The following is a 26,895-nucleotide window of genomic DNA, read 5'->3' on the forward strand; positions in this document are numbered from 1 at the left end:
AAAGTGAAGTTACTGGGGTGATTGCGCCCCTATGGCAGTGGCCGGGCAAAGGAACTCCGTTTCTGCTCCCCGTGCCCTGCGTCTCATTGACAGCCGCCCGTGTCCGCGGGCCGCAGTCCAAAACAAAAGTTACGTTGGAGCAGGGGCCTCTAATGAGGCTTTCCTCCTGCTCTGGAGGGCAGCCGCACCCGACACAGTGCTCAAGCCGCTCTCCTCTCTTCCTCAGTGTTTCTTGCGAGCAGGCACCAAGGGCAGTGCCTGCTGGTGCCCCGGGTGCACGCCTGGAAGCGTGCTTCGCTCCGGGGGCACAGCTGGAGCACACATACTCCTGTATTCTTGCTATTTGTACCCTGGGGGCACTGTATAGAGCGCAACACATTCCTACAATTGAAAGTGCACTCAGGCTGCGGCGGTGATTCCACAGCACCCGGGCTGCGGCAGTGATATTGACATGGAGAAGCACTTGCGAGCGCTGGGGGCCACTTCTGGGAGCCTGGGTTGTGGCGGCGAAGCTTCCTTACTACCAATGAGCCTAGAGGCACAGAAGGAGCACAAAGGAGTAGCTCTCAGCTGACGCTATATAGGAAAAAGCAGCCCTCCTCAGCCTGGGTTTGTTGCAGGGGTCAGGGGCCACGGCACCCTTCCCCTGGAGACAAGTGAAAACAAAAGAAGCACAGGGATGGCGGGCCCAGCTACAGGCCAGCACAAGGGATGCAGATGGTGGCAGTTCCTTCTAGTGACCAGGCAGGTCACAGGTCAGCACAGCAGCAGCAGTCTAAGGTGGGTATTGGTGAGTCCTTTCAACAGTGTCCTGTTTCCAGTATCCAGCAAGCTACTGGGGTTCCAAGAAATGTCCCAAGAATGTTTAAATTGTCGGGAAAATTCCCCTGTTCCTCAGTTTGCAGTGTCTCTTACAATGAGGAGGAGAGGGGGTTCCAGCCAGTTACAACTGGTTCAAGGAGTGCCCCTTCTCTCCTCCAGCACAGGCTCCAAACATCAGTGGGGGGTAAACTGCCCTATTGTGCGAGGCCAGGGCACAGCCTTTACAAATGCAGGTGTGCCCCGCCTGTCCCTTCTCTCAGCCCAGGAAGACCATACAATATGTAGCTGCACCTCTGTGACACCTCCACCCTACCTGTGTACAGGCTGTCTGAAAAGTTTGCACAAAGCCCCAACTGTCAGTCTGCCCAGAAATGGATTGGAGTCAAGCTGTAAAATACCAGAGCCATAAGCACAGAGAAATGCTCACTTTCTAGAAGTGGCATTTCTGTAATAGTAATAACAAATACACCTACACCATTAATCAGCACTACTTACCATTATTACAACCATACCAAACATGCCTACACTACCCCTCATAAATCAGACGATACCCCTTACACATAAGGCAGCGCATTTCTAATGCAATCCTATGAGAAGGCAGCACTCACAGCAGTGATCACCAAGTTAGGCTGTTTGTCAATACCAGGACAGGCCACGCAACCTGACACATGTCCTGCCTTCTACATACATGGCACCCTGCCCATAGGGCTAGCTAGGGTCTGCCTTAGGGGTGACTTACATGTAGTAAAAGGGGAGTTCTGGGCCTGGCAAGTAAATTTAGATGCCAGGTCCCTGTGGCAGAAAACTGCGCACAGAGGCCCTGTGCTAGAAGGCCTGAGACAGTTTGGAAAGGCTACTTCAGTGGGTGGTGCAAGCAGCTCTGCAGGCCCACTAGTAGCATTTAATTTACAGGCCCTGGGTATAGGGATACCACTTTACAAGGAACTTATAGGTAAATTAAACATGCCAATTAGGTATAAGCCAATCATACCAATTTTACAAGGTAGAGCACATGCACTTTAGCACTGGTTAGCAGTGAAAACGTGCTCAGAGTTATAACGTCAGCCAACAAAGGTAAGAAAAATAAGGAGGCAAAAAGTCTGGGGAATGACCATGTAAAAGGGCCAGGTCCTACACTATTTTACTGAATAAAAACCTACATTACTCACCTGTATTCACTCTGGATCTTTCCCCAACTTGCCCCCCACCCCTCACTGTCATAACCTGTATGATGGAAACATGCTGCATCTCAAATGTCCTGCCTCCATTTTCAGAAAAAGGATGCATATCTATTTTCATACAATTTCAACGCCAAGTTGGAATTGGCTGAAATTAGAAAAGCATCCTTTATCTACATCTAGAGTCAAGAAGGTAAGCAGAGTTTGGGAAAGATAGAAGCTTTGTGCAGATGGATGAATCACTGAACAGTAAATTACACAATTGACTAGAGTCATTGGCAAAGTCAAGAGCCTATATCTTACCTTAAGTGCCACACAGCAAGTATAAGGAACACCACATGCTAGGGGGCCAGTGCTATTGCATGAGTGATAAAGATTAACCCCCCAGTCTCCATATTCATCTCCGCCACAGCACTCAAACTGTAAAAAAAAACACAATAGTTTGTCAAAGATCACTAGATTAAGAGTCTGACACAATTGGTAAAGTGGGAGATTTTCCCTGGAAATGTAAAATATGGAATAAAACATTATTCATTTTCCTTTGAAAAGGTTAAACAAGGCCATTACGTGAAGCCCATGTAAACCTTCTGGCATTTCATTGTGTTTGACACAGAATCCCTCAATCTTGTAACAACTTCCCAACATCGACTGTTTCATTCAAAGCCTGCCGTTCCATTGTCCTAATTAAAGGCAGACAGCTTTCGAGATCCTGTAGACGATGCTATAGTTATGCTCTGTGTTTCATATTTCCCGCCTTCTTCAATTTTGTGTTACCAGCAAACTTTACAAAAACTTAGGAAGTCATCCTTATAAGACATTTCAAGTTCAACAACAAATGTGTTCCTGTAGATGTAGCTGGCCTATACAACTTGAAGCATCTTTTGTTGAAGCAGTCATGCCTGGACAAAGTGAGATCCCCATCTAAGAGGTACTCGTGACTTGTTTTAAATATGTTCTTTCAGCAAAGTAGTCATTACCTCCATTAAAACGCTCACTATTGAGGTAACCATGCCTTGTACAGAAGGTTAGACCTGAACTAAAGATCTACCTCTCTGAAGTAACTGTGCACCAAGTATCTGATGTCTTTCAGGCAGCCATGCCGCGTACTAAACATTTCTTCTCATAGATGATGGCATGGACAACAAAAAAAATTGTCACTTCAAAGTAATGTTCAGCAATAAAAGTCTTAATGTAAGTTAGGCCACAACAGGAAAAAGTGCTACACTGCTGAAACATTACACTGTGAGTTTCTACTGCTTCCGCTCACAAGGGGAAGTGTCTGCATTGGCAGAAATATTTGAGGACAAATACTGTTCGCCACATACAGATATTGTAAAGTTTTGTGTAACAAGTTTACAAGTAAATGTTATATATTTGTTTAAAAATACACCCATCTCAGGTGCTTAACTATTTCAACGTGGAAAGGCATACTCTGCGGTATTATTACCTTTTTAAGAGGACTGCTGTTATTTTACAGAATACAATATTGTGTTCCTGGTTTCGGTCTTATCAATGGCTCTTTAATAAACTTTGCCCAGGAAGAAAACTAAACTTCTTTACTGGGTTTAATTAGCAGCACACTTTGGACCTACTTTCCATCCTTCATTCTTTCCTTTTTCCTCCCTTCTTTCATTTTACTTTCCTTCTTTGTTCTTTATTTTTTACCTTCCTTCCTTGTTTCTCTCCTTCGTTTCATATTTGCCTTTCCTTTTATCTTTATATCTTTCTTTCTTTTTGCTTTCTTGTCTCCTTTCATTCTTCGACTTTCTTTCTTTTTGCATTTTTTGCTTCGTAGCTTTTTCATTTTCTTAATTTCTTCTTTCTTTCTATTTTGCCTTCTTTCATTAATTCTCTCTTTGTTGCCTTTCCTTTTTCTTTCTGTTTTGCACCTTAATTTCGTGCCTTTTATATTTATTTTTTCCTTCGTTCTTTTGTGCCTTCTTTAGATATTGCTTTTTTCTTTTTTCTTTTTCCTTTCTTTCTTTTTGTCTTCTTTAATTCTTACTTTTTTGCATTCTTTCTTTTCTTCTTTCTCTGTTTGTCTTTCCTACCTGCTTTCTTTCTTACCTTTTCTTTTTTGCCTTCTTTCCTTTTTCTATCCTTTATTTCATTTATGTCTTATTTTCCTTTCCTTTCCTTCTTTCTGTTTTGACTTCTTTCTTTCATTCTTCCCTTTTATATGTATTTTCCTTCTTTCTTTTTGCCCGCTTTCAACCTTCCTTTCTTTCCCTGTTTCATTGTTTCTTTTAGCTGTGTTTTCCTTCTTCCCTCCTTTCTTCCTTTTTCAATTCCTTCCCTTTTTGCCCTCTCCCTTCCTTCTCACTTTCTTTCCTTCCTTTTTTGTCCTTCTTCCATCATTTTCTGTATGCCTTCCTTCCTATTTTGTCTGCCTTATTTCCTTTTTTCCTTCCTTCCTTAATTTTGTTCCCTTTTTCTTGCCTTCTTTCTAAACGGTGAGGCTACCAGTGCCAAGACCTTGGCATTTTGCTTTAGTCTGTGACTGCGTCATTCAAATGTTTCTTTCATCTACCCCAGCTTGCATCAAGGGGCAAAGTTAGCTAAACTTCAGCCACTGGCTGACTTAATCATGAGTTTCAGCATGCTGCCCTTTCACAAGGAGCATAGGCGCTCACAAATTAGTTCCCCTTCAGTGCTGAGAGAAAATGGTAATGTGTACTTTTCTAAGACGAGAAAAACTCTTTTCCCTTTAGGCATTTTTTTTCTTTTAGATTTAACGGGGCCTGGTAGTTTTGCGCACACTAACGTTTTGCAAAAACCATGACAAAAGACTTCCCAAATGGATGGCAGCCAGAGCCAGACTTAATGGCTTTGCCAGTGCTGGTTCACTTTTCAACTGAAGGAATGGGAAAACATTTTCGCTGAAGAAGTTGAAGATACGGCTTGAGCACTTTTATATTCCAGTACAATGCTACTTGAAGATGTTAAAAAGCATTTCCAAAACAAATTGACTATTTATTTGGCTGCCGGCTAAACTGTACGAAATTTCTGATAATAAGGCGTCAGTTGGCAGAAAAGCTATTATTTATACGGCTGTTAGCAATACAGCAGACATTATGTGCTAATTGACAGACAACTGGATAAATAGAGTGAGGGAAGTTTTCCTGTAGTTGAACATACTTTTGCTAAGAGCAGCAGACCAAGACAAACAACCGTTTCCAAATGCAATAGGTTTCCCAGTACCCAAATCTCTCTTCGAAGATCCAGGTATTGACAAAGACATACTTGTCCTGGTTTTTGAACAAAGCATGGACGTACATGCTATCTGTGTTCACTTCCACTGGCACCTCTGTTCTCGGAGTCTGCTTGAACTTTAATGTTTTCCAAATTATTAGCAATTATGGATTAACAGTATGTTACCATGGCTGACCATAGTGTACCAGGTACTGCTACCATAATGCCAGACCAATTATTATGCCAGGGTGGGCACCATCATGTCATCAATGCCTAAAGTATATCATGAACTACCATCATAATGGAAAAGCCACCTGTAATAAACTCCAGTCCAAACGCCGAGTGAATTTAATAGAAAGGTTTATTTTGCTCCGTACAAACACGTCCATAGTCCTGCTTTATCGCTCCTCGAATGCCTTCCTTTCCACATTCTTTTCCCATCCACATTCCATTCTAACCCCCCAAGGTTCCTTAAAGGGAACTACATTTCCTCAAATACAACATATTTCCCCCCTTAAATAAACCCAAAAACAAAAAAAAACAAAAACAACATAGGAACATTCAATGACGAATAATTAATGTACATTAATTCTCCTTATTCACACATAGTCCACTAATCGAGTAGACATTTGTCTGGAACGACCCTCAAGCTTTACTCTTGAGGCTATGGAGTCTTCCTTCCAAATCTACTCCATACTACTCTGTCCATCACTCTCCCTACAATCAACACCAGAAGGAATCTCACTCTCTTCAATTCCAGTACATGCACCATCCTGGCTTACATCCTCAAACGCAGGTTCATCACGTCTTTTGTAGACAATAGGTCCCGAAACAGCAGAGTTTCCATTTTGTGTCCCCCCCCCATTCTGAAGTACACTTAGCCAGTCTACTCACATTGCAAACTTTACCATCTTGTGTAACAACTTTTTTTTTAAACACTTTTACCACTTTCATGGCCTTACCAAATCTAGACATACCTTTCCTTACCAAACCGGGCTTCCTTACCCTGACCCAATCTCTCACAACAAACATAGGATCTTTTACTCTCCACCTTCTATCATACACCTCCTTGCTCTTCTCTTGCTTCAGTCTCACATGATCCCTTATCCTTTCCACATTAACACTCTCATGCTCTTTGCTATGTTTCTTTTTAAACCACCATGGACACAGTTTGGATACAGGATCCCTACCCCTTAGCAGCCTGAACGGGCTAACTCCTGTGGTACTGTGAGGAGTGATACGTTAATACCATATTTTCTCTCTCACTTTCTCCTTCCACAACCCATCAAAACCACGTCCCCAACAAATACACTCCTTCAAAACCCAATTAAACCTCTCAACCTGTCCATTCTCTTGTGGTTCATATAATGAAGTAGTAGCATGCTTAATATTACAATACTTGAGGAACCTTTGCATCTCCTTCAACACCAATTGAACACCATTGTCTGACACTATAGTCTCTGGATATCCCTCTTTGGCAAACACCTCTTTGAAAAACTCAATCACAACAGTCATCGTGACTTGTGGTACCAATTTCACCTCAGGCCACTTGGAGTGATAGTCCACTAACACCAAAGCAAACCGAGCCTCGTAAGGCAAAAACAAAAACAGACCAGAAATATCAAAGCCCAGTTTTTGCCAGGGAGACTCAGGCCACTGAACCAGACACAGTGGAGCTGGCACTGTCCTCAACATGTTCTCAGCACTCACACATACTCCACACTCCCTGACCGTCCTCTCCGCCATCTTGTCCATTCCTGGCCACCAAAAGGAAGTACATATTAGCCTTTTCATGGATGATATCCCAGGATGCCCTTCGTGTGCCAACTTTAAAATGACTGCTTGCATGCCTATAGGTGGAACACATTTCCCCCCTTTGAATACAAGCTCGTTTTCAATTTCTAAATCATCTTTTACCTTAAAGAAAGGCATCACTTCTTCCAGGATACATTCTTTCCTTGGCCAACCAAACCTCAAATATCGTCTCACCTCTTGTAAAGTCAAATCTCACTGATCTTTATCAAGACAATCCTTTTCTTCAATAGCTTTAAATTCTTCAGAAATAAACTCAGACACCACAGACACAATGTCAGAATCGCCATATCCGCACTCCTGCCGAACATCTGAATAATTCGGAGGAAACCGTGACAATCAGTCACAGAATTTTTCTTCCCTGGTATATACTCCACTTGAAAGGAATACTCTTGCAACTTCGAGACCAATTGTGCAATACAGGCTGTCGCATTCCACCCTCCTCCTGCAGACAAAATGCCCAACAAGGGTTTGTGATCTGTTTGGAGAACAAACCGCGAACCCCAAATGTAATTTCGAAAATGCTCAATAGCTCAGACACAAGCTAATAACTCCTTCTCGTTTACTGCATACTTCCTTTCTGCATCGGTCAGAGTACGTGAAGCAAATGTAACATTCCACATATCTTTGCCACTCTTCTGGCATAACACACCACCCACACCATACATACTAGCATCCACTGTTACTACACATTGAGCCTGAACGTTAAATGGTTTGAGCGTAGGTGCACTAGCAATCTCTCTTTTGATGGTCTCAAATGCACTCTCCTGCCTTTCAGACCACACATATTCCACATTTTTCCTCATCAGTTCCCTCAAAGGGTCCATTTTAGTAGTAAAGTTTTCAATAAACTTGCTGTAGACAGTATGTCCCAAATAATCACAGATTTGGCAAAGAAATGACACTTCTTAAATTTCAAAGTCAATCCACTCATACTGAATACTTCGCACACCTTAACTAGGTGATATTTGTGTTCTTCTTCATCTTTAGAATAGATCAACACGTCATCTTGGAAGCACTTCACAAACGTGTCCATGTCCTTGAATAAATTAAACATGGCCCTCTGAAATACTGATGCTGCAGAGGCCAGCCCAAAAGGCATTCGTTTGAATTGAAACAAACCCTGTGGAGTAATGAAAGCATTCATTTCCATCAACATATCTTTCAATTCCTCATGCACCCGAATAGGGACATTCCTTAACTTTTGCACTACAGGTTTAGCATTTTCCTTCAATCTAATCTTGTGACTATAATCTTTCAGCTTGCCCAAAGTATCAGAAAATACATTTGGAAATTTAGAGACAATCAACTTAGCTGTATCACTTTCTCCAACCAACATTACGGGTTCCGGAGCCCTGTGATTCAAAATTATCCCCAACTCTGCCTGGTCTCTCCACTCCAACACATTAACTCCTCTTTCAGCCACATACAATTTGATCTGTGCAGAACGGTCCTTAAAACAGATCATAGTTTTTACACACCCAATGATATTAATAGCAGTACCATCAAAACCTTCCGCAACAATATCAGAGCATGCTAAATTGGGCATACCCCACACATTACTAAATTTCTGAACAAAATAATCACACATGATGATAGTGCAAGGGGATCCAGAATCTGCCATAAGTTTCAACTCATGACCCTCAACACAAACTGTACATTTAGGTTGTTTTACCACATTCCCCTCTTTGTTCACAGAATCATCCTTGATATACAACACCATCCTCTCTCTCTTTCCTCACAGACATACGCGACTTTGCTTTTACTGTCACTATCAGGTTTCCTAACTTCTTTACAAACTCTTGCAAAGTGCCCATTCTTCTACATTTTTTACATTCTTTCCCAATTGCCAGACACTGTGGAAAATTTGCCAGATGATTAGAACTGCCACAACGATAACATGATAGTCTATTCATTTTAACATTTTTGTCATCCTTTTTGTTCCATGTAGTCTTTTTGGTAATAGTATCGTTGCTAAATCCTCCACCACCAATAGCTCCAACCACTTCCATGTCCGACAATTTATTCTTCTCAGTCTCTTGCACTGACTTCATCCATTTTTCTGATTGCTCCAACACCTTAGCGGTATTTATTACATTCTGTAACTTCGGATCACCCATTACCCACAATTGTTCTTGCATTCTTCTGCTCCTGACATGAACAATAATCTGATCTCTAATCATTTCGTCGGTAATAGGTCCAAAATTACAGTGCATGGATAGACCTCGTAACCCTGTCAAAAACTCAGCAAATGTCTCATCCGGTTGTTGGCTTCCAGTATAAAATTTGAACCTGTTTAAAGCTATGCTTGTAGTCGGTTTGAACATATTTTCCAGTTCGTTCAAGGCATCTTGAAACACATCAATTTCATCATCCTGAAGAACTCCTTACGGGAGCGTCCTGAAAATGAGTTCCCCCTCAGAACCCAAACAATGTAACAAAATATTTTAGTTCCTTTCCTGGGACATACCATCCTCATCAATGGCCTTCAAATAAGTAAAAAATTCTTCTTTCCATCTAGAACACAGTACGGGTGGATCCCCTTTAAGTTGCAGAAATTTTGCTGGTGGCTCAAACTGCATCCTCCTTATGAAATTGTTATTATTGTCCTTCTTTCTCCCCTAATTGTTATTTTAGTTTGTGTCTTATTATTTATGTGTTTAATTCACACTAGCGTCCTTTGAATTGGTACACAATAGCCATAAGAAGAAAAAAGAAAAAGAAAACTACAATAAAAACAAAAGAAATCCTAAAGCCCTTCCTTCCTGTGAAACAGGAAACGAATTAGAACAACAGGAAACAAGAAAAAAAAACACATGAGGGACAAGGTCCGGTAAGCACATCCTATGTAGTAGTTTGCCAAGTTTTATAATTGTACTTTATTCGTTTTCCAAACTGCTTTTAAATTAAACGGAGCACAATAATAGAATGAGCGTCTTTTAAGCAATTTATCGCTCGCAATAAGCAGGAAACACGCTTGCTCCACACCAAGCGCGAGGATGCCATGAGCGTCTTTCAAACTACGCTCATGAGCAACAGCTGACGGCTGAGCGGCAACGTTGCTAAGCAACAGACAGCCGCGTTGAAGCATCTCAAATCTCCAAATGAACGTGGAATGAAAAGTAATCAAATTATACTTGCTCGATGGGTGCTCCTTGACAACTGAATACCGTTATCAGGCATCTAGGCATCTCAGCAAGAGAATCTTCAATGGCATTCACAGCGGGACAGCGTAGATGATCCCACAAAGCAATTGTCCTCTAGAACATGTGTGGAGCTCGTCCACAGCTCGTCGCCAAATTTGTAATAAACTCCAGTCCAAACGCTGAGTGAATTTAATAGAAAGGTTTATTCCGCTCCGTACAAACACGTCCGTAGTCCTGCTTTATCGCTCCTCGAATGCCTTCCTTTCCACATTCTTTTCCCATCCACATTCCATTCCAACCCCCCAAGGTTCCTTAAAGGGAACTACATTTCCTCAAATACAAAACCACCATCATGCTCACAATATTTCATGAATTACCATCAGGGCCGGTTTTAGCATTGGTGGTGCCCAGTGCAACAATCTTTTTTTAGTGCCCCCATTCCCAAAATGACCTTCACTAACCGGATTCTCTCACTACGACCCTCAATGGTGCCCTTCATCTCATCACATCCCCTTCCTCACATTTGTTTAATTTAATTTCTTTTATAGAGCTCCTCATTCCAGTGTAAGGTGTGAAGAGTGCTTACATCACACACACATTATATAGACACTGAATCATGCAAAGTGTAAATCAATGTAAAGGAAATGTTACATAAGACAATGAGGGCTATAAAGGTCAGGTGTTACATGCCATTCATACTAGTAAGCATTATAGGATAAGACTCCTTGGTCCAGAAACACACACACAGGATTTAAAACATAACAGTGGTTGGGGCTGTCTCTACTAATGAGTTGTTTTACAAAATAACCCTCTTTAACAATCTTAGAATACCACAATATTGAGAAAAAAACTTTATGTTTCTAAACCTATGCTTTGCAGTTTGCATTTGTCACTTTGATGCCAGTTCATAGCTCACTGTCCTATATTAGAAGATTGTAACTTATGAACTGCAAAGTAACAAACGGATCTCTGTGACAAAAGCATTAACCACTGTGATATATACACAAAGAATTTTGTATGTTATAGGTTGTGCTTTTCAGCAGACACATTAACACTCTGTGTTACTTTATGTGTCTAGACAAAAACTGTGACTAGCAAAAACACAGATCTCTTCTGGAAGTACATTAGCCACCAGAGTTATCTAGCCATTAAAATTATCGCCTAAAAATTACTGGGCACACAAAGATCTTTACAGGCTGCTCTTGTCTCGCTCGTCACGCCTAACCCATCTGATCGTGCCTCCTTGACAAGCTTCCTTTGCTCAGCTAGTCTAATGGCACGCAGGGAAACCCACATCTCGAGTATACCACACTCTATAATGTACGTGATCCGCCCTCTCTCTGTTCTTCTCTTCCCTCTTCAGGCAAGGACCCCACTTCCTAAAAACGCCCGTGCATGAATGTACATTCAGCAACATTTTCAAAGGACCTGAAAGTGACATCACTCTCCTTTCAAATCACAGGGCCACCTCTGTCCAGCCCAGGCACAGGCTCCAATATGGGTCATGGTAAAGGCACGGGAGGGAATCTACCAAAAGTTAAAATGACTCGTGAAACCATCCTTGGTTTATGGTGTTATCTCTGCCTACAGGACCCGTGACACCTGGCATAGGGAAGGACATGTAAAGTGTACCAAAGCGTAAGCCAGGACAAAGAGACCCACTCCTTAATGAAATCAATACTCTAAAGATCAACATGAAATGGTGAATAGCGGGTTTAGCCAATATATTCATAGCTAATATATTTTTCATTCTTATTGTTTACAACCTTTCAGAAATGTTGGGATCAATGCTTGGCACTCAATCTTTCAAAGTTGTAATGAGGGACACCAGGTATGAAAACATCTCTTCAACCATGTAGCAAGGCACCCCGACATACACTGCACTAAATTAACTTTTGAAAGGACAAAGGTCAAAGCAAGAAGCTGGGGCGGAAGCTCACTTGTGAGGTCAAGTTACACATTACAGGGCCACTGCGGCCTTTCATTCTTCATAGGCTGATAACACCTGCTATTTAAAGTGTTCCAAACCTGCAGCAAATGCAGCAGCAAGCAGTGCATAAAAAAGTTATTACCAGCCCTAGTACTGCCATAACAGCAGACGCCCCAAAAGAAAACAAGTTGACCAATTAACTAACCACAAGCCACAAAAATGTCAACAAGTTCACACGTCCCGATATTCACAAAAGTGAAAGCTCAAAATCCTTTCCTAAGCATAAGTTAAGACTAACCAATTTTTAGGTTGAAAGACACATTAGGTATCCACTGAAATCGGCTCCAGAATTGCAATAGAATGGTTCGAGATAATGCTGAGTGCTAGACTTTTCCACATTACATAAGGGCACCCTTAAAGCATGGCGGCACAATTTAGCAAAGGGAGATTAGACAATCCAGAGCAGTGAATCGTCTTTGCACCCTCAATTAAAATGTTTACCTTTGTGAAGCGATGACTAAAGACAAGATGCAAAACTACAACCCATTCTTCTCGGCTTGTGTAGAAAAGGGCAGGCGCAATAAAAAAGTGCATTTAGTAAGCCACAAGCCATTATTGGAAGCCAATAATCTCTTAATGTCTCTTTGTCATCAGATATAGTACCCCACGCCTGGTATCAGCAGTTGGTTAATGGCTGACTCAGCCCCAGCTTAAATGTAATGCAGGAAAGACAGAACTACTCTTTTGTAGTGGAAAAACAAATGCGCCCTGGCAGTCCTTTTGGCAAGTGGATGCTCCCATTCCAATATGCCATAGTAGCACTGTCCAAAATCTGGGCATTAAGTTTGATGGTAAGCTCTGTTTTCGCTCTCAGGTCAATGCAATACCAGGGACCTGTTTTGGTCTGTTAAGTGTGCTTTGGAAGTTCTTGTATTTTCTTACCTTTTCTGCTCAGAAACTGGTAGTACAGGCCTTCATAACATCTAGACTTGACTACGACAATTCACTAAATTTGGGCCTGCCTGATTACTTGATTAGCAAGTTGCAGGTGGTCACAAATGCAGCAGCCTGTACTCTTCTAGATCTGCCCTTGAGAACTCATCTATCCCCTTACCTTGGGGAACTGCACTGGCTTCCTGATAGGAAGAGGATCCTTTTTAAGACCTTGCTCCTGGAACATAAGGGACATCATCAGTCTGGCGCTGGTTACCTTAGAGCAAGGATTTGCTTCTATGCTCCACCCAGGCATCTGCATTCAGCCAACCTCTCCATGGCAAAAAAACTAGAATTCGGCAGTCCAGAACAGGGGGCAGCTCCTTCTTGTTCTTAGGACCTTCATTATAGAACAAACTTCCTCTGGAGCTAACGAGCATTTCTGCTACGTTTCGTTAGAAACTGAAAACATGACTTTTTAGGCCGGATTAGTGTTCGCACTTTAGTCAATCATCACTGGATGTGCAGAGCACCAGGACACTCCTTGGAGTAACAGGCTGCTCTACAAATGCCCTTTACATTACATTACATTACATGTCACGTCATGGTGGCTGCTTGTGCAGTGCTTTCACCTTTGAAAGGATGTTTGAACTGCTAAGGGGGGAAGAGGAACAGTAAGAGGTGAACATTAGGAGCGAATGAAGGGGCAAAAAAGACTAGGAGGGGCAGCGCATCTATGTAAGAGTGGAGCGAAGGCAGAGCAATCTAGCAACAATAGTTGCCACCTGAAACCACATGAGGGTGGTTTCCCGTCTTTTATTTCCATGACCATTGATGTTGTGGAAATAAAAGACAAACAAAAGCGCTTATTTTGGTTGAAGTGCAACTGGCGCCCCCTAGCATGGCAGCACTGGTCGCACCACCCAAAAGCAGGCACTGATTACCATCATATTGGCAGAACCACCGGTGTGCCACTGAGTTCCCACAAAATGCCAGGAGTTGCTACTACTGTGTGAGGGTGAACATTTGCCAGTGTTTAGGCAGCATCATTCAGATGGATGCCCCTGACATGCCAGGAACCACCTCCATTGTGCCAGGAACAGAACTGTACTAGTGGTCGAAATCATGCTATGAATGGCCGCATATTGTCAGGGAATACAACCATTATTCAAGGTCCAGCAGTTTGCCAGGGGAATGTAATGGGCATTAGGCTGTGGATGGCCACAAGTTACCAAATGTTACAACTATTATGTGACGGCCACCGTTTTGGTGAGCAATGGGCATCATCCAATAGATGCTCTCAAAATACCAAGACATAACACCATTATGTTAGGGCAAGCATTTTTACTGGGGATCGGCAACAGACACCCATATGTTGCCAACAATTCTTGACACTGTGCACGGGTCAGAATTTTACCAAAATAGGCAATGAGTATCATCGTGTTGGTGCCCACACATTGCTAAGCATTACCAGCAGTATGTGAGGTCCAGCATTGTATTCTTGCTAGGAAACATCCACCATCTCATGGATAATTACAAGTTGCAAAGGATTACTACCAGTGTTCCAAAGCCAGCTTTTTACCATTAGAAATGAGTGAACAAAAATAGACCAAGAAGAATCTTCTCAGTTCTCCCTTCTATTAATATATGAGTAATTTGTTTTTAATTATTAGTCTCTAGGTGGGTTCCTGAAGTCAATTTCTTTCCAAATGCAACACAGGAGTCTCAAAATGACACAACCAAAGAAAAAAATATGTAACACTGTCTAAAGAAACTGTGAAACTCAACACTTAAAATTAAAAAAAAAAAATGTTCTAATGAAATGAAAAACGTGTTTCTGCACTTGTCAAGGTGGTGCGGACTTTGGGCAAAGCTTGAATGGTGAGACGCCATCTCTGCTTACGTCAGCCGTTTCCAAGTGCAATTGGGACCATAACATGCTTCCCACCTATTGTACATAAAAGCTGACACCAGAGGGGCTAGGTGCTTGGACACTGTGTGGACATGGCTTTGCCTCTACCCTTAACTGCTTTGCCCTTGAATTGTGCAGTTCCCTACTGCATCTAGTCCTATAGCTTCATTCAAATTTCCACTACATTTTTGTGCTGTTATTTTTATAGGGTGTGGCCTTTTAGATTCCTATCTGAATACAAATGTGTGCAACATTCACAAAGAGCTGTTTGTCCTTGCTTCCAGTGTAACATTATTCATGAACGAAATTACGAGAATAAATTATTCAATCTGACACCATCACTAGCCTTGCACTACAACTACCCTAATTCCGTCCAGGGACACAGTACAAGAACTGTGTGACCTTTGTCCTCACAAAGACCTTGCCTAATATTCGAGACAGAGGGCCTGATTACAACTTTGGAGGAGGTGTTAATCCGTCCCAAAAGTGACCGTAAAGTTACGGATATACCACCAGCCGTATTACGAGTCCATTATATCCTATGGAACTCGTAATACGGCTGGTGGTATATCCGTCACATTTGGGACGGATTAACACCGCCTCCAAAGTTGTAATCAGGCCCAGAGTTTGAAACATTGACTCTATAAAGGCAGCAGAATGTTAAAAATAAATTATGTCTAAACAGGAACTGCTGTACCTTTTTTAACTGCTATCTTGCTGCTTCATAAAAATTGCATTTTGCACAGAATCATCATAGACCTAATTATTTTCTGTTAGAATTAACTAAGGTATTTTATACTCTCTGAGTTCAGTACATTTTTCCTACGTGTTCATAGCAAATGACCGCAGGTTGTAAAACCATCAACTGCAAATAAATGACCCCGTAGGGAACTCCATTCACTAGGCTTCTTCAGGATCCTGATTCTTGACTCCTTGAAATCGACCCTGGGGATTGATTTTCATGTCGGCTAAATATATCTTCTCTGCCATTTTTCTTGCAGACATTTGTTTCCTCTATTGCTAAGCATTTGTGATCGTGGTGAGATGGAGGATTGTCAACAAACAAAGAGGCAGCTAAGCAGCAGCACCTAAGGAGTCCCAATCTGCTGAAAGAGGGGGTTTGGGAACAGAGGGCGGGGGGATTTGTATTATGAGTTTTGCAGGTTGGAACAAAGATTGGTTTTCCGCATGTGGGAGCTCTTGAGGAGAAATGGATTTGAACATTAATTGCTGCTGCTGATTAAATTGCTCTTAGTCAAATAGTACGAATGTATTTATTTTTGTATTGCATGGAAAGTACAGGCGCCATTTTCCGTTGAAATCGTTGTGGTACTTTGCTTCTTCCTGTTGTTTCGTGTGTAAGCTAGTGGTATGAGATGTGGCATTTTTACATACCTCTGCAGCTCTTTCACAACCTTTTGCTCATACGTGATTTTTCAAATCTAGGGCGCTCTTTTCTTTTCACCCTATTGTACCTTAATTGAGGAATTCAAGGAGTACAGATATTTTTATTGCCATCGGGACGCAATGTATTGTAATCCCGTTGGATAATTTATTGTCCTCTACTTAAACATCCTAAATTTACAATGTGGTTTTGTATTGCTTATTTGCATTAATTCTGGTTTTCGAATGTATGTGTGGTTTGCTTTGAATCACTGGTGTATCCCATCTACTCTGCAATACATAGATGTGCAGCCTACAAATATGGGATTTATCAAAAGTGTTGTATAAGTGTTTTAGCAACTTCTTTTTGTGCTTTGTTTCGGTTGTAGCCCTGACTTCCCAGTGGTGCAAATTTCCTCACCCTGTGTCCTTGTGGGGCCTCATTCACAATTTGGTCTGACCACGACTCGGGCTCAGGATCCAATTTTGCACACAAAACGGGATTCCCACTTAGGATCAAATTGCACACCCATTAAATACGATATATTAGGATTTCATAATTTACTGAGAGAACAGATTGTGCTTGGAATAACTCATTACATGGCCTGAGAGCCTAAGTGAAGTGGCCACAAACCTACCAACATGATAAGAGGTGAGATTGATGACGCAGAAATAAAGGTTTTACATTTATTAGCGCTTAAACGTAGTGCTGCAATAATCAAGAGTGACTTTAACCGAACTAATAAAGATTGTACGGGGACAAAATGTGCCCTCAGAGTAGTTTGCCAACATTTATAAGCGTGCTTTATATAACGTGATGTATTAGAACTGCACGAATCTGACATAATCGTAAACGTGTGCTATGATTTGCTTGTTTGAAATGCTTTAGCTTAGCCTAACTGTAGTGGAGGCTTCGGCCTAGTTGCCTGGTCTCACTGTTTAGATGCTCGTATTTTTCCAATGTGCTAATAAACGTGTATTTCTGCTTGAAGCTGTACTTTTCCACTGAGATCGTTCACATGCTTATCTTAAGGTTTCGTGCCAGCCTGGCATTTTTCTCTTTGCTCCAAGGTCAATCTACAGGTGCGGACAATGGAAGCTCTGAAAGTGAGTTAATTGGTATAAAATGTTGCAACTTGCGTACCCGTCTCCAAGGATAATGTATGCTTAAGTAAAAGCTTGAGAACTGTTGTTTTTGATTGGACAATTTGAAGCCAACCTATGAACCCTCCAATGGAAGACCCTACTGGATTTGAACTGTTGTCTATTTAAACCAGGTGCACGAGAAGAAAGTAGCTTTTACCAGCTATTACCCGACATCACACCCATTGAGCCATTTTGCAGCTAATATGGCCCACCTTGCTGCGACGCCATTTTGAAAGAGACTTTGATGCTTTCTCTAATCGAGAGAAAGAGACTTAAATGATTCTTACCCTAGAGACTTTAACTTTGATTTGTCCCTTTGCATGAAGTAGTAGTTTATTTTGCCGCCGTGAGGCAACTGCCCCGTCCACCCCTGCCCCTTTGCCCCGTCCCATGCTGATCGAGAAACGGTACCTGTGAGACGAAGACTTCCTTGAATGCTGATTGTAATTGGTAAATATGAAAGGAAATTGTACAATTGCATTGTGTTTCTTTTAGGTAACCAACTGCTGATTTTTGATAAGAGCCCTAGTTAGGAGTTTTTTCTAAATTAATGTTGCTAAACTGTTTTTGCATGAAGTCCCACATGCCGATGCTAATTTGAGGTTAGATGAGGATTCCTTTGGTTGCACGATGCAATTTGAGACCTTGTTATGCTGATTAAATGTATGTAATTAGCTCATTACAGATTATAGTTTTAGTGATTTGCATTGCTATCATCGAATGCCTTGTTATTCAAATGCTGCATAGATTGCACCTGTTTCGTCGTTATGGACAGCTATTAATGTTCATTTACGTTTATCATTTGGTGTTGAGACACATCTATATTGTGCTAGCTTTGTTAATATAGGGAAATAAATTCATTAACTTTGAATAAACTGGTGTGGTTATTCATGACCGAAAGGTCATGGTTCGCCGAAATGTATTCTGGATTAATTGTTAAGTGTTATGTTGATCAGGGCATTGCTTATGTTCGTTATTGATTATCGATTACATTAAGTTGGCTGGTCTCGGGTGAAGAGAGTCCCACTTAGCCAAAAGATTCATCGGCCTAAAGAGCGTCCAAATACAGGTAAATTATTAGCACGGAACGCTCTATCAGTAGATGGTAGCAGAGGACGGTTTAGACTTTTGGGACCCCACTCGAGACATACATGGTGTTGAATTAACGGTTTAGACTTTTGAGATCCCACTCGAGAAGTTGAATTAGATTTTCTTGGGTAAAACAGATTGAGAAAATGATGATGGGCTAAGTCCACCGCGACTTTCCCGGGATCTCGGAGCTTGCGAATGAAGAGAATGGAGGTGTGAGATCAGCGTTGGCGGTACTAGGGATGGTATGAGTGAAGTTAGGATTTTGCGCTTGCACAGCTTATTGCCGCAGATTGTGTGAAAAGGTTGCGAGGATTTTAGAGAATAGCGGAGGTGCGACTCCGAGTGTAGAAGTAGGGAAGTCGTCGAACTTCATAGAAATAGCAGAGGTGCGACTCCGAGTGTGAGAGTAGGGAAGTCGTCAAACTTCATGTGCATGTGGCGGATTCGTGCATAAAAAGGCCCACGTGGTTGTTGTTGTTGAGACGGGCCCTGCGAGGTCAAGAGACTCCGGAGTATGTTGAAAAGTGTATGAGACACTTGTTTATGTTGTGGTCTGGTCGGTTTAGTAGGTTGATCGGGCGTGGTCAACGAGTCGGTACGTGTGTTAAGGGAGTGAAAGAAAACTTCGACTTCGGGCTTTGACAAAAATTCTAAGTGCACTAGAATAGATCACTGACAAGTTGAGAGCAGTCTGCGGGTCAGATTTGCTTGCGAACGTGGGGACCGAGAAAGATGGAATAACTGCCGAGGCTAGTGAAAAATCCCTAAGGTCCTGAAGCGATTGTGTTACCCTTCCTGTAGTAAACCGACAGATCTGTTTTATTATTATTTTTTTTGGTAGCTCGCGATACATGCCAGAAGTTGTTACGAGAGGAGCTGAGTGAAGGAGGACTAGCCGCGAGGCTTTGTCAGCCGCAGTGTGTGAGTGTGACGTCACTAGGAGCCGCGCTGGGATAGGTTGGTTGTAGAAAAGGGTCGCGCACGGATTGGACGCAGTCCGTGGGGCTCGATTGGAAGGGGGAAAGGCAAGCGAAGAGTATTCCGGGAATTAAAAGTCACTTATTGATTACAAACTTTGTGAAATAAAAGACGAGAAAATGAAATTTTTTAAAGCATTAAGTAGTGCGATGAAGGGGGAGTCTTACATTAAAGCGAGCGTAGGAGAGGAGACGCCGCCCGAAGGTACACCAGCTTACATTGTAATGGAGGAAAAAGGGGTAGCTCCGTGCCTTTGGCTAAAGCAATGGCACAAGCTGACAGAGAAACATGGGAGCGTAGCGTTCCCGGTCCATGGGACATTCAATATAAGGATCCTAGAGAATTTGAGATTCGCGATGTACGACATGAAGGTACCTCCAAGGCCAGCACAGTTTGAGGCTCTAGCAATTTGGGAACTAATGGCTAGACAGCAGCAGCAAAATAAGTTCGAGACTAGGATAAGGAAGGTAGAAAAGACACTAGCGGACGCTAGGTGGGATAATGCACAGAAGGTGTGGAGGTCAGATGTATTGCAGGGGATAAAATTGTTTCCCGCAATTACTAAGGAAGAAGAGGAGACAGGTAAGAAAGCTACCTGTAAGACAAACAGGAGGTGTTCCAAGGATAGAGAGGACGAGGAAAAGTTGAGAAGAGAAGAGGAGTTAGAGGATGAGGAGTTAATCATGCAATTGCTGAACGACCGTCCACCATCTTATGCAGAGAGTGGACAAGGTCCAAGTACCAGTTCTGCCCCTCCGGCACCGGTACAGAACAGTGAAACTCAGAGTTCAGGAGCATCATCGGGATCTAAGGACCCGAGTTTACTGTTCACCCCGCAGATACCGCAGGTTAGGAGAATATATCCAGATGTGCCCATACTGAAATCAGCAGAAAATTATCAGCCGCAGGTCCCAAGGTACTACAGCAGTGACAACAGTACGGGAATGATTCTAGATCCAACCGTAATGGGAGGACAGAATGGTCACAACCCAACACTGGCACAAGCTGAATCAACCCAGTTTTTGATGCCTCAAAAGCAGATGCAGGGGGGAAACGCACATGCTCAGATGACGGGGAGTCAGATGGGCATGCCGGCAATGATGACCCATAGTTTGGGAATGAACATGTCTCAGAACATGGGGAATGGACAGAACGCAGATGCGATATCCCTACCCATTACTGTAGGTCCACCGGTACCTTTGTACATTCAGCCTAATTCAGGTATGAGCAGTCAAGGATCAATGGTGCAGAGCGGGATGGAAAGGAGGTGCATTCAAAACACTCCAGAGACAACTCCGATAGCGGCCCTGCCAACTGGATCTGGGTCCTTGATGGAGTTTAGTCCCATATGTGCTCAGTCAACACTGGTGAGGTCGAGTCCCCCACTGATGATACCGCTATCATCGAACACTGAAAATTTGCCGCAACCATCAATGGCGGTCGATGTGAATGCTACACTGATGGGGTTGAATGCGCAACAGCTGACACAGTGGTTCAACAGTCTGAATTCCACACAAAGCTCAGCCAGTGGGAAGGGAGAAGATTATCTGAATAGGGTCAGGTTGAACATGGAAGCACAAGAATTGGTGGAAGGGACTATGGGTGTGAATAGGTTAGAGTCCTACTCGGAAGAAGAGCTGAGGTACCTATGTCCCAGGATTACGAGAGAAGTGAACAAGGTACATAGAAGCTTGCAAGAAATAGCTGACAAAAACGGGGTTGATATAGACAAGACGAAACACTTGAGCAGGAGCTACAGGTTGGATTTCGGGACCACAGATTTTGAACACATGAGGTCAGCAGGCATGAAGGCGCACCTTAGAGAATTGTTGCAGAGTGCACAAGTGTGGAGGTGCTTAGACAAATGGGAAAGCAGATGGGTAAAGAGAAAGGAAAAGAGTAAAGACAGTGTCCCAGAGCTCAACGAGAAAAGACCACAGAGTAGTGATGCAGTAACCATGTTACCAATGAGGGAGACAGCAGGGGGAAAATTAATACATGTACCATGGCACAGAAGCGACATTCAGTCTTTTACGGATGATTTTCCCAAACTGAGAGAGAAACCGATTGAATGGTATCAACAGACTGAAATGTCTCTGGGAAGACCTGAACACTCTCTTTGAGATTGTGGTTCCGGCAGATTTGTGGGAGGATTGCAAAAGAGCTGTAGGTTGGCCGACAAGTGAACCAGAGAGAGACAGGGATACGGGTGCACCATCACCTATGGTGATGAGCCTGTACTATAAGGTGATTGAGCATTTGAAGACGAAGGTTGCTGCGAAAAATGTGGATTGGCAGAAGATCGATCGAACTGCCCAAGAGGCTAAAGAGTCGATTCATAGTTACTATGAGAGGTTGTTGAAGGCGTTCAAGAACTACAGTGGCACGGAAACAATAGAGGCGAAGGACATGCTTCATTTTGTGTTTAGATTTGTGGAAGGGCTGAGACCAGAGATAAGTCAGATGATAAAGTCGCATTTGATTTGTTGGCAGTCGAAACGTATTGATGAGGTGTTGAATTATGCGAAATACTGTAGCGACGAAATTGAAGTGAAACAGAAAAAGTTGAAAGAGAAAGTGATGATGATGCAGCTTAAAGCAGCTCAGACAGGTCTGCAAGGTTTGCAAGGGTTGCAAGGGTTCCAATAACAGGTACCACAACCGCAGCCGCAGTTGCAGGGAAATATGATGTTTCAGCCACAGGCGAGAGGCAGAGGCAGAGGAGGTTTTGTGAATAATGGTCCGGATTTGAACACTGTTGTGACTCCGAATGGTGTGCAGGCATTGAAAAAGGTGATGCCGTGTCACGTGTGCGGAATTGTCGGTCATTGGAAACGCGAGTGCCCAATGGTGGTGCAGGAAGGTGCAGGTGTTGGTCAGCAAAACAATGATGTCAATGCATTTCAGACAATGAGGGGACCGAAAATGAGAGGTCCAAACCCAAATTTTCAGACCATAAATCAGCTGCAGGGATTACAGCCCATGCAGCCGCAGCAGATGCCCCGTATGCAGATGACGCAAATGCAGCCAATGCAACAGCAGTTTCCCATGGTACCTAATCAGCAAATGCAAATACCTTTGGCACCAATGAGTCAGCTGCAAGTGATGGTTCCTCCACAGGTCTCGGGTCAGGTAATGAATACAAATGGCACCGTACAACAGTTCCCATTACACAGTGAGAGTGGAATAAACAATGTATGGGAGAGTGAAAGTTCAGGAGAGGAAGGAGATTGTGTGCTTGCAGCATCCTTGGAAGTTGATCAAAAGGGTCCGTACGTGGAGGGAAGAGTAATGGGTCATCGTGTCTCATTCTTGGTTGACACAGGAGCCACACGTTCAACTGTTAAGAGCATTGAAGTACCAAATTTGCCACTCTAAGGGAGAACAGTTCAAGTGGTGGGAGTAGCAAACAGGCACCTGACAAACCCAATTACAGATCCGGTACCAGTCAGCATTGGTAACTATCAAGGGTTACATAAATTTGTGGTATGTGACTCAAGCCCGATAGCACTGTTAGGGAGAGACCTATTGTGCAAATTGGGTTGTTCGATTATGTGTTCGAACGATGGAATCAAAATTCAGACGAGCAGTGATGGGGAAGAAGAGGACAGTGTAGAGGGGGATGAGATGGAAACTGTCGATGAAGAGTATCCTCTGATTTGTCTTTTCCCGATGATAACTGAAGAAGATATTCCAGCTGAATTACGGGAAACAGTCGGAAAGGAAGTGTGGGATATGACAGGGAAAGAGGTGGGATTGATGAAAGGAGTGGAACCAGTGAAAGTGACTGTAAAGCCCAATGCAACCTTTCTCCAGACCCCACAATACCACATGGCACAAGACACCCTCATGAAAGTTGCCCAACTCATTGACGAATTTGTAAAGCAGGGAATACTGAAAGAAGTGTTAAGCAGTCCATGTAATTCACCAATCATGGGACTAATAAAGCTGAGTGGAAAGGTCCGAATTGTACAGGACTTGAGGAAAATAAATGACATCATAATTAAATGTTGCCCTGTCGTACCAAATCCAGCTGTGATAATGTTTCAAGTCCCTTGCGATGCCGAGTGGTTCTCAGTCATTGACTTGTCACAAGCATTCTTTTCGGTGCCTCTTCATGAGGACAGCCAATTTCTCTTTTGTTTCAAATTCTTAGACAGAGTGTACAGTTGGTGGCGAATTCCTCAAGGGTTTTCTGAGTCACCGTCAATATTCAATCAGATCCTAAAGAAAGACTTGGAAGCATTAGAATTGCCATGCGAGTCAACCCTAGTACAGTACATCGATGACTTACTGATTGCATCAAAGACAGAAAGTGGCTGCACAGCCGATACCATTGCTCTGTTGAACCATTTGGGAAGGAATGGACACAAGGTGTCTCCTTCCAAATTGCAGTTCTGTCAGAAGAAAGTGAAATACTTGGGTCACCAGATAGAGAAAGGGTCACGGAGAATAATGAAGGAAAGAATAACGAGTGTACTTCAAATGAGTCCACCAAAGACAAGGAGGGAGGTGAGGAAGTTTTTGGGAATGGTAAGCTACTGTCGTCAGTGGATTCCCAACTTCTCAACTCTAGCAAAGCCTTTACTGAAGCTGACCCAGAAGGATGCCTTGGATCAAATTGAGCTGAAAGGAGATGAGATGGATGGTTTTATCGAATTGAAAGAATGCATGTGCAGGGCTCCAGCTTTAGGTATGCCTGATTACACAAAGTCTTTCACATTGTTTTGTCATGAACGTGATGCATGTTCTTTGTCTGTCTTGACTCAAGCCCATGGTGGCATAAACAGACCAGTAGCGTATTTTTCAGCTACTTTGGATCCGGTCGCAGCAGCACTTCCAGGGTGTTTGCGCGCCGTAGCAGCAGTTGGTATCAGCCTCACTCAGAGTGAAGGAATAGTGATGGGACACCCAGTAACAGTCATGGTCCCTCACTCAGTTGAGATACTTTTGACCCGCTCCCGAACGCAACACATGACTGGAGCAAGACTCACAAGGTATGAAACGATAATTCTGGGCTCACCGAATGTGCAGCTGAAAAGGTGCACTACGTTGAATCCAGCAACCTTGCTTCCCGGTGAAAATGCTGAAATTGAGAACGCTGAAGACGTCGAGCATGACTGCCTTCAGGTGACTGAATTTTGCACAAAACCTCGACCTGACATTAAGGATACTAAGCTTGATGAAAATGACCAAATTGTTTTCGTTGATGGCTCATGTCTAAGAGATGGGATGGGAATTTTGAAAGCAGGATATGCTGTATGTACTGTAACAGGTGTCTTGGAAGCGTCCTGGCTTCAAGGAGTCTATTCTGCACAAGTAGCAGAACTTGTAGCCCTTACAAGAGCATGTCAACTGTCTGCATTGATGAAAGTCACCATTTACACTGATAGTCAGTACGGGTTTGGAATTGTGCACGACTTTGGACAACTATGGTCACAGAGAGGTTTCCTGACTTCTTCAGGATCCCCAGTGAAAAACGGGGAGAGAATAAGGGAATTGTTACACGCCATTCAAATGCCAGCCGAAGTTGCAGTGGTAAAGTGTAGTGCTCATACAAAAGGACAGGACTATGTTTCTCTGGGAAATGCATATGCGGATCAAGTCGCAAGATTTTGTGCCTTGAACTGTATATTACTCAGAGATGAATGGAATTCGATAAGTGAACCAGAACTCGAACCAGCTGAAGCATTTGCCTTGAAGGTCGTAGATACAATGGATGAACTAAAAGCATTACAGAATAACGTCAGGGAGGATGAAAGAGATTCCTGGATTAAGTCACAATGTATAAAGAGACCAGATGAGTTATGGGTTTCAAATGAGGGAAAATTTGTTTTGCCAAATAGTCTCTTATCGCATCTAGCGCGGTTCTATCATGGGCAGGCTCACCTAGGGAGAGATGCCATGATAAGATTGTTCAAAACTGATTGGTTTAACCCCAGATTTCGTCAAGCTGCAGAAACAGTTTGCCATCGATGTGTCATTTGTCAGCAGATGAACCCAGGGAAGGGAACGGTTGTGAACGCAAGCCACATGGGTAGGGCGAGCGGCCCGTTTAGTAGAATGCAGATGGACTTCATTGAGATGCCTGTGCATGGAGGTCTGAAGTATGTGTTGGTGATTGTGTGCATTTTTAGTCACTGGATTGAAGCATACCCCACACGTAGAAATGACAGCCTTACAGTTGCAAAACTATTGTTGAGGGAGTTAATACCACGTTTCGGATTCCCGATCTCTTTAGAATCAGATAGGGGAATTCACTTCAATAATGAGGTGATAAAGTTACTTTGCGCAGCGCTGAACATTGAGCAAAAACTGCATTGTAGCTATCGCCCTGAAGCCTCAGGACTGGTGGAACAAATGAATGGTACATTGAAATCAAGAATGGCGAAAATATGTGCATCGACAAATTTGAAATGGCCTGACGCATTGCCCTTGGTGTTAATGTCAATGAGAAACACCCCTGATAGAAAGACTGGATTGTCTCCGCACGAAATTCTCATGGGCAGGGCTATGAGACTTCCTGCAGTTCCCGCAAACGCGCTTTTGAATATTACAGATGATATGGTTTTAGACTACTGCAAAGGTCTGGCTGACGTGGTTCGCTCTTTCTCTCACCAGGTGGAAGCGACCACCTTGCCACCGATCCAAGGTCCAGGACACACACTGAAAGCAGGTGACTGGGTCGTGGTAAAGAAGCACGTGAGAAAGTCGTGTCTGGAACCCCGTTGGAAAGGCCCTTTCCAAGTGATCCTGACGACAACTACCGCTGTGAAGTGTGCGGGAGTTCCCAACTGGATTCACGCCAGTCACACAAAGAAAGTGTTGTGTCCCACAGATGAGGAAGTTGAAGCGCTGAAACTGCCAGTGCCTGATAAAACAGTGCTGAGCGCTGAGACAGAGCAAAACCGAACTGAAAGCGAACAGGCAGGAACAGAAGAGAGAGAAATATTCTCTGAGGACGAAACGACCGACTCACTTGGGGAAGACCAAGGAGAAACCTCAGACAGCGACGAAGCAGCTGAAGGTGACAAAGAGCCTGAAGCAGCTGAGGGTAGCAAAGAGCCTGAAGCAGCGGAAGGTGACAAAGAGCCTGAAGCAGCTGAAAGTGATAAAGAGTCTGAAGAAAGTAACGGTGACGAAGGGCTCGAAAGAGGTGAAAAAGCAGGAGAGCCTGATCAGAGGAGGGCTTTCCCAGAAGCAGACGATACAGAAAAAGGAAAAGAGAACGTGATTGATTCCCCAGAAGGAGGGGACAAGGCAGAACAGAACGAAACAGTTCAAGCTTCCAAAGAAAAGATCGCAGGTCCATCAAATGGACACGGTGCGAAGAGGAGACTAAGTATATCACCAATAAAACAAAGGACTAAA

At 43.1% G+C, this 26,895-nt stretch overlaps 1 protein-coding gene across 4 annotated transcripts in view; it reads right to left on the reverse strand.

Annotated features, from left to right (window-relative positions):
* Window positions 1-26,895, reverse strand: part of LOC138265921 (tetraspanin-15-like) — a 162,627-nt gene that overhangs the window by 36,803 nt on the left and 98,929 nt on the right. For all 4 annotated transcript variants that reach the window (XM_069214110.1, XM_069214109.1, XM_069214107.1 and 1 more), the window contains one exon: window positions 2,304-2,420. In XM_069214110.1, the coding sequence (XP_069070211.1) occupies window positions 2,304-2,420 (117 nt within the window). The remainder of the gene's footprint in view (window positions 1-2,303; window positions 2,421-26,895) is intronic.

Source organism: Pleurodeles waltl, chromosome 11 (genome assembly GCF_031143425.1).
Source record: "Pleurodeles waltl isolate 20211129_DDA chromosome 11, aPleWal1.hap1.20221129, whole genome shotgun sequence".
In the NCBI taxonomy this organism is placed as follows: Eukaryota; Metazoa; Chordata; class Amphibia; order Caudata; family Salamandridae; genus Pleurodeles; species Pleurodeles waltl.